The sequence below is a fragment of the Carettochelys insculpta genome, chromosome 6 (assembly GCF_033958435.1).
Source record: "Carettochelys insculpta isolate YL-2023 chromosome 6, ASM3395843v1, whole genome shotgun sequence".
NCBI lineage: Eukaryota > Metazoa > Chordata > Testudines > Carettochelyidae > Carettochelys > Carettochelys insculpta.
The window spans coordinates 61399087-61406715 of NC_134142.1; the positions used below are offsets into that span (position 1 = coordinate 61399087).

A 7629-nucleotide genomic window follows, 5' to 3' on the forward strand; every position below is an offset into this window, starting at 1 on the left:
GGAACGGAAATTGAAGAGTGCCTGGGAGGGGGGCGCAAAGCCAGGTAGTTGCCCACCGTTGCAGAAGCGGGGCCGGTACAAGTGGGTAGGCAGGGCAGAGCAGGGCACGGGGAGGCAGCCCGGCCTGAACGCAGCTTAGGTTAAGCGGGGAGCGGGCAGTGGCCACATGGGGAGCTAGGCAGGCACAGGGGATCCCCGGCTGGCGAGGGGCAATGCCTCACTCATACGGGGCTCTGCGGTGGAGAGGCCCCACCGGCGTCGGCAGCGGCAGGCGAGCCAGGCACTAAATGGGATGGAACGCCGCAGGTGGCAAGCGGCACCCTAGGCACAGCTGCGCAGGGGGGCGGCAGCAGCCCCCTAGCCGCCTGGGGGGGCGAGTGGCAGCGGCAGGGCCGGGATGGGCTGTGCGCCCAGCATCCACGTCTCACAGAGCAGCGGGATCTACTGCCAGGACTCGGACGAGTCTACCTCCCCACACCGCGCCACCACCACCCCCCGTACGGCCTCTTTGTCAAGACCGACACGGCCGATTCCATCCCCTCGGTGCTCACCTACCAGAGCCGCCAGCCGCCGCCCGGCCCTGGCCCGCACCGCCAGGAGCGCAGGGAGCCCTCGGCCACTGGCCGGGCCAGGGTGCGCTGCTGCTGCAACGCTGAGGCAGAGACCCAGACCAGCCACAGCAGTGTCAAGGTAAACGCGGGGATGGACTGAGGTGCCCGGGGCGGCAGCTCCACGGATGGGCGCTGTCCCCTCCTCTCCCAGCTCCGGAGGTTGCCCGGAGCCGCGGCCTTTCTCCTGCGGCAGGGCAGCCGCATCCCGCTGAGGCACGTGAAATCCAAATTAGTCCTTGTAAACGCAAAGAAATGCCTCAGAAGCCAAAGTAGGGGTATTAAATGAAACTCCTTGTAAAGTTGAATTCTTGTAACCCAAATGGGCGCATCTCGGGGTATGACTGTACTCTGGGCAACTCTTGTGCTCACAGAACTCCTCGGAGGACCATGCACTCATCACCACTGGTATGGAGAAGGTGCCTGCTGTGGAGATCTAAAGAATTCTGCACGGCTGCTAAAGCAATGCTATGCATTCTACGGCAGCATCACAACACTATGAATGTTCCTAAAAAAAGCTTTGAGTGAACAAATGGAATTTGGGACCAGGATTTAAATTAAATTGGAATGTACCATACCAGACATGTGCATACAGTGGATAAAACCCTGGACTGAGTCTTGAAAGATCTGGATTCTAATCCTGGCTTGGCTTACTGCTCTGCGTGGTATCCTTACTCAATTCAAATCACTGCTTTGTACCTCAGTTTTCCTATCTGTAAAATGAGCATTATTAGGTTTTCTGCCTCTGTAAGGCGTTGTGAGATGTAAGGATGAAAAGAGCTAGGTTTATCTTTAGGGGCTCTCCTAGTTTTGCTACGTGTAGACTTTCTGTTAGATATATGTTAAACTTGCATGAGCTGATAGAAACTTTCTGAATTTGAAGTGATTTTCTGCTGGCATGAGCCTGAAAATATAGAAACAATGAAACACAGTCATCTACAGCATGATCTTGGTAGCTCTAAGAGCAATCTGAAGAGCTCTCATTCACTTAAATGGATCATTAATATCAAGGCTACTGAATGCTGAACCACAATTCTTTATCAAGTCCGCCATGGCTGGTCCCAAGCCCGAATGAGAAAAGAGGAGGGTTGGGCATATGACTAGCACCCACACTGCATAAAACAATCCTAGCTACAGAAACATTGACAAAAGTCCAGCAGATTCCACTCCTGGGAGCAAAAAGGCTCTCGTCTTGAGGGAGTATGATGTGTTGTAATGAAAGCCAGAAGGAAACTACAATGCTGAATACCTTTTTCTGAAGCAGGAAAATCCTGCTCATCAGAAACCACAAGGAAATCAGAAAATAGGGTGCCTAAGAAATACCTGAAAAAGAGACCTGAAGGCTGACACTAAAAAGAAGGGACACATCTAGTCAGAACTGGAAAAGTTCGCCTGGACGGGGGATGCTGATGAATGGTCACCAATGGCCTATGCTCCAAGATGTAAGGGTGGAAGAGGCTTACTACTACTATTGAAAATTGCCAATTTGTCATTAACCAGTTTTTCTAAAGGTAGAATTTATTCAGTAATTAAAGAACATAAATAAGCTTGATTGGATTTATTGATATAATTCATTCATTGCACAGCACATAACAGAAAGAGAGATAATCTGTGAACTTCCTCTCCTGCAGGCTGAAGACATGAGAGTTTAGATTGCACTATTTGTCTGATCCCAGTATGAATTTGGTATTAACTTATATCTTTTTAGTAAACCTATCAACATTTTGCAAACATAAACATATGTATTTTGTCTATACAGTACATCACTGAAAATATGTATTCCTAGCAGGCTAGCATTTTCTCTTCTTAGCATGACTCCCAGAGCATCATGGGTAAGTCTGGGCGATAGGTTAACTTCAAAATTTCATTGTCAATATTTGTAATTGTTTTACTCCTGATCAGTTTATTAGGATCCTCCTGCTAACAAGGTGGCTGCATATTGGAGACACTGAACATGTAAATGGCTTTTTACATCTTTGCAGGGTTGTTCATCAGGGTGTGTTCCTGTGCTTGCTCTTGGTTCACTTTTAAATGTTGCAGACCTGGTACTGTACTTCAAACGGTTTCCTTAGAACATTATTTCTACATTATTAATCCAGTCCTGACTGGATCCTATCCTATGACTCCTATTCTATTAATCCAGCAATAGACTGTCCTGATCTCACTTGCGATCTCTACCTGCTTCTGTAATAAAGGCGATAAGTATTTAATTCACCTCATACTGTCTCGCACGCCATCCCCTCTGCCCAGAACTTCTCCCAGTCCAGCCACTAGTGGCAAGCCTATACCATTAAGCCGGTTGTAGCTCCTCTCTCCCTGTGGTGGTCCATTTACATTCCACTAGCCCTAGTCAGGACAGATCTCCATCCCATCGAACATAAACATATTGCCCTGGGGACTTTACCTGTTTAGTGTGAGATCTAACACATCAAGCTGGTAGCAGACAATAGGAGACAAGGGGTATCAGTAGCAAGAGGGTGTAATTAAACGACTTAACAGTTGGGACGTTCAAACCATGTACTGGGACAGACCCACTTGCTTCCACCTTAACCCCAGGACTTTCTTCTCTCCTGATCTGCAATCTAGATACTTACCTGCCCTTCCCCATCAGGGGCTAACTTAAGGCTGTGGCGTGGGACAGCCGCTGGTGCGGGACAGAGGTAGGCACCGAGCTCGGCTGTGGGGACGCCTGGACCAACCCTGACTACATCCTTTCTCCTGCTGACCCACCTCCGCCCCGCCCTCCCCTCCCCTCCCCTCCGGCGCTGCTCGCCCAGCCGCACGCCGGGCCGGGTACCTGATGCAATCCCCCGCTGCCTTTGCTCGGCGCGCAGCTCGGCGAAAGCGCCCCGGCCAGTTGCATCATCCCGGATTGACACGGGAGTCAGCACTCCGCCAATCAGCGAGCGAGCCCCGCCGGGCCTAACGGCCCTTCCTCCCAATCACAGCTCCGCATGGAGGACGCGGGTTCGAGCCGAGGCCGCTGATTGGAGGCAGCGCCAGCGAGCCCCTCCCTAGCGCTCCGGAGTGTGGCAGGTGGGCGGGGCTCGCCGGCGCCCGAGGTATAAAGCGCTGGGGCGGCGGGCGACCGGCTTAGCTGTCTGGCTCCTGCTGCGGTGGGCAGAGGCTGCGCCCGGTCTCGTACAGCCGCCGCGGGGCCATGAAGCAGGACCCGGCGCAGGAGGCGGCCGCGGAGCCGAGAATGTCCCTGTGGATCTTCGGCTACGGCTCGCTGGTGTGGAGACCCGGCTTCGCCTTCAGCGCCCGGCGCGTGGGCTGCATCCGCGGCTACAGCCGCCGCTTCTGGCAGGGCGACACCTTCCACCGCGGCAGCGAGAAGATGGTGAGTGGGGGGCGGATGGGGGCCGCCCCGATCTGCCACCGCCCCGCAAGTGGCGTCCGCCAGCCCGGCGCCGGCTCCGCCCAGCCCCTCTAGACGGGGGCCTGCAGTGCGGTGGTGGGACCCGCAGGGCTGGGCCCGCCTCTCCTGCGGGCTTGGTGTTTGGTCTGGCTTCTAAAATGCCCTGTTGTTTCTCTCTCCCCATCTAGCCTGGGCGCGTGGTTACCCTCCAGGAAGACTATGATGTAAGTATCTACAGCTAGTGTCCCTTGCAATGGCATAGCTAAGCCTACAGCTGCTCCCCGTTGGGTTTTTATAGAGGTCTGTAGATGAGTTTAGTTGGATTAGTCCCACATCAAGTAGTTTAGTAGGTCCTCAACATCTCCACCCTCCACTATGGGGCAGTGGTAGCCATCAGGCAGCTGTGTCCTGTAATGGTGGTAAAACAATCATGGGGATGCTATTTTGTGGGGTAGTATAAGACTTACTTGGGTTCTTACATTCGTCTCCATACCTTTGGGCTGATTGCATTAGTCAGCGGGATGTTGGGGCGGGGGGGCAGAGCCACAGATGGGTCTGAGTGGTCATCCAGGCCCTCCTCCTGGTGACCTGGCTGAGGAGTGGGATCAGGGCTTGGGGGTTTACCTGGCTCTGCTCCACCCAAGGAGTGGGCCCAGGGCTTATCTCCTCATTCCTCTGACCTGCTCCACCCCACCCAGTGGGGCCTTCTGGCTGTCCCACTGGCTGGAAGTGGCAATTGCAGCCTCTGCTTTGAACCACTCAGCCTACAACACTTACAGTTAAAGCTAAAGACCTGGCCGTGGATGTGAAATGGGACACGTTGTGCCAGATTGCTTGTTGATATAATCACACTGACTTTGGTGCTTTTTACTTGGGTTCCTTTTCTAGAAAGGTGCTAGACTCCACAGTGAGCTAGTCAGAAGGTGGGCAGCCTTTTTGCCCTGTAAAAGAATACAAAGCTGCTGGGTCAGTTCTAGGGCCAGTTTCTTTTTTCAGTGGCATATGCCAAGAGCTGAATTTGTCACTTTGTGACTTTGAAAGACAAAGGAGATCAAAAGAAGATCTCTATCTTTGGATCAGTTTTTCCTTTCCAGCTGCCTGGCTCTTCAGGATCTTGTTCCCATTGTTTAACTAGATAGGGTGAATGTGCATCCTGAAACAAAATCCTTTTGCATAGGAAGTGCGGGTGCATCAGGGTATCTGCAGCAGCAAGTAACCTTCACTTGTAATTTCAGGCATGCACGTGGGGTGTTGCCTACGAGGTGCGTGGAGAGCAGATTGCTGCATCGCTCCAGTACTTGAATACACGAGAAGCTGTCCTGGGTGGCTATGACACCAAGCTAGTGAAGTTCTACCCCCAGGATAAAGAGGCTGACGAACCCATCTTGGCCCTCGTTTACATTGCTACACCTCAGAACCCCACCTACCTTGGCCCAGCATCTGAGGAGGACATTGCAGCCCAAATCATTGTCTCGAGTGGTCGTGCTGGACACAACATAGAGTATCTGCTGCGACTGGCAGACTTCATGCGCTACTTCTGTCCCCAGGTGGAGGACGAACACTTGTTTTCCATTGAGGAGGCCCTTATTTCCATCCTGCCCTGCCTGTGCCATGCTGAGGAGCCCTTAATGGAGGTGTGAATGTGATTCCTGTCTCAGAGGGTTGAAATGGGGAGAGGTCTTCATTTGAAAATGGCCAACAAAGATGGGGGAGGAAAGGAAAACAAAGACAAAAATGCTTCAGGCTGAGGGAAGAGGTAAGCAGGACAGTGAGCAAGGTGTTTGGGGGTGGGGAGAAAAAACTACTACAAACCTCATGAGCTGCCCTGCTTGCCGCCTGTGGGAATGTGGTGGTGGTCATTCCTCATTTCCTTACTGCGTGTGAGGATCATGACTGGCTGGTAAGCTTGCAGTGTAAATTTTGGTTCTGTGGGAGTCAGATATAAACAGGCTACTGTCCCCTTCAGTGTGCTCTGATTTGAGACCAGTTGAGCAGGACTTGACTGCAGAGTTTAGTTTCGCAGTATAACAGCCACTCTACCTCAGGGTGGCAAAGCCACAGGTACAATGGTGAGGACACAAGCCTACTGAGTATCAAATGAGACCTCCTCTTTCTTCCCTCTCCCACCTCCAGGACAGTGACTGCCAGGACAGTATAATGCCGGGGCTCTTGTGCAATATAAAATTTGCCTCAGTTGGTTCTTATGAGCCCTACCTCCATATATGTCTCAAAAGGACAGAACCAATGCACTTTTGGGACTTGAAGACCTGTATATTGTAAGGTGTAGTGCTACATATTTCCTTAAGGGGTTGGGGAATGTCTGTCTGCTGGTGTAGCAGCTCATGCCCTGCAGTGCAGGGTGTGACAAAGGAGTGAGCACCCTACCAGACCTTGGGTTTACTTGAAGAGAAAGCTGTCCTGACAAGTGTTGAGTGGGGAGGAGGAAGCTGAGACACTACAGGACTAAACTCATTGGCTTCCCCTAGTTCCCCACTGATAAACAGTGTATGTGACAGAGTTGCTGCTATTGCAAGGCATGGTGGAATCACTCTTCAGAACAGACAGCACATAGCCTAGTCTTGTTAGGTTTTTTAAGTGAGTGGGGAGATGAAATGTTTGTCTGACCTGTTACTGGGGCGTGTGTACATGAGGAAGTGCCATTGTATTGTGCCCAGTAATAAAACCAACTGCCAAAGTGCAAACTGAATGGATAGTGTCTTTTTTTTTAAGCAACAAAACTTAAACTTGGGAGAAGGGGCTAAGATACAAACCTGCCCTGTGAGGGGTTCAGTTCCCCTCTCCCTGCTGCATGACACTAGTCTCCCCTACCCTGTGACCCATCCACTAATTCCCCTACTCTCTTCTTACTTAGTCTAAGAGCTAGTTGTTTCTACACTCATCCCTGGGGGGTTTTTTAAGCTGCATCTCAAAGTGCCTTTGCGCTCTCTTCCTCTGTTAGCAATAAACTCAGTTCCTACTGATGACTGCCCCCTGCAAGGCTAGCAGAAATACTGCCCTTGTGTCAAAATAAAAGGATATCTCCAGCCACTTCTGATCCTAGGGGCACCTTGCTGCTCCCTGTGAGGTCCAAAACAGCTCCTGAGGATAAAGGGCAGGTGCAGACCCATCTTGGGGTAGATGCCAAAGAAGGCTGCATTAGAAGCAGGTTCCTCCCTACCACTTCCAACAAGCAGCAGCTGTAAAAGACAGAAATCACTGGCTGGATAGCTTTTGCTTGTACCAGAAGAGAGAGACAGGGGAAGAGCTAAAATATATGATTGCTCTCAAATTCAAGAGCTGTCCAAAGACATTAAACATCACAAACTGCCTAGAGCCACTATTCTTGGCTTACTGTAACAAACTGGTATACACTAAGCTCTGTCTGGAATGGTGTTACCTGGCCTCTTGGCATTCCAATATGCATTAGCTATTTATGCTAAATAAGGTTTTACACCTTGTAACTTAGCTGTGACAAAGTGGCTGTCTTCACTGCAACAAAAGATAGGTGGCTGGTCCATGGCAGATGCAATGTGGACATAGAGGCTGGACTCTTCATCTTTGCTTTGTTAAAGTAGACTCGGAATTCAAGCTGCTTACCGCTATAAGGCATCTGTTCCAATCCTTTTAATCATTCATGTGGTTTTTCTGCACCCTCTCCTC

At 51.2% G+C, this 7629-nt stretch overlaps 1 protein-coding gene across 1 annotated transcript; it reads left to right on the plus strand.

The window, feature by feature from the left end:
• Positions 1-3696: 3696 nt before the first annotated feature.
• Positions 3697-6671, plus strand: CHAC1 (ChaC glutathione specific gamma-glutamylcyclotransferase 1). Its single transcript, XM_074998854.1, has 3 exons — positions 3697-3951; positions 4158-4193; positions 5205-6671. Exons 1-3 carry the CDS (start codon positions 3769-3771, stop codon positions 5607-5609), a joined length of 624 nt encoding a protein of 207 aa, XP_074854955.1. The 5' UTR covers positions 3697-3768; the 3' UTR covers positions 5610-6671.
• The last annotated feature ends 958 nt before the right edge of the window (positions 6672-7629 follow it).

Coding starts and splice junctions, on each gene's coding strand:
- CHAC1 (XM_074998854.1), top strand. CDS start 3,769: ATGAAGCAGGACCCGGCGCAGGAGGCGGCCGCGGAGCCGAGAATGTCC. Junction 3,952..4,157: donor ACCGCGGCAGCGAGAAGATG/GTGAGTGGGGGG, acceptor CTCCCCATCTAG/CCTGGGCGCGTGGTTACCCT. Junction 4,194..5,204: donor CCCTCCAGGAAGACTATGAT/GTAAGTATCTAC, acceptor TTGTAATTTCAG/GCATGCACGTGGGGTGTTGC.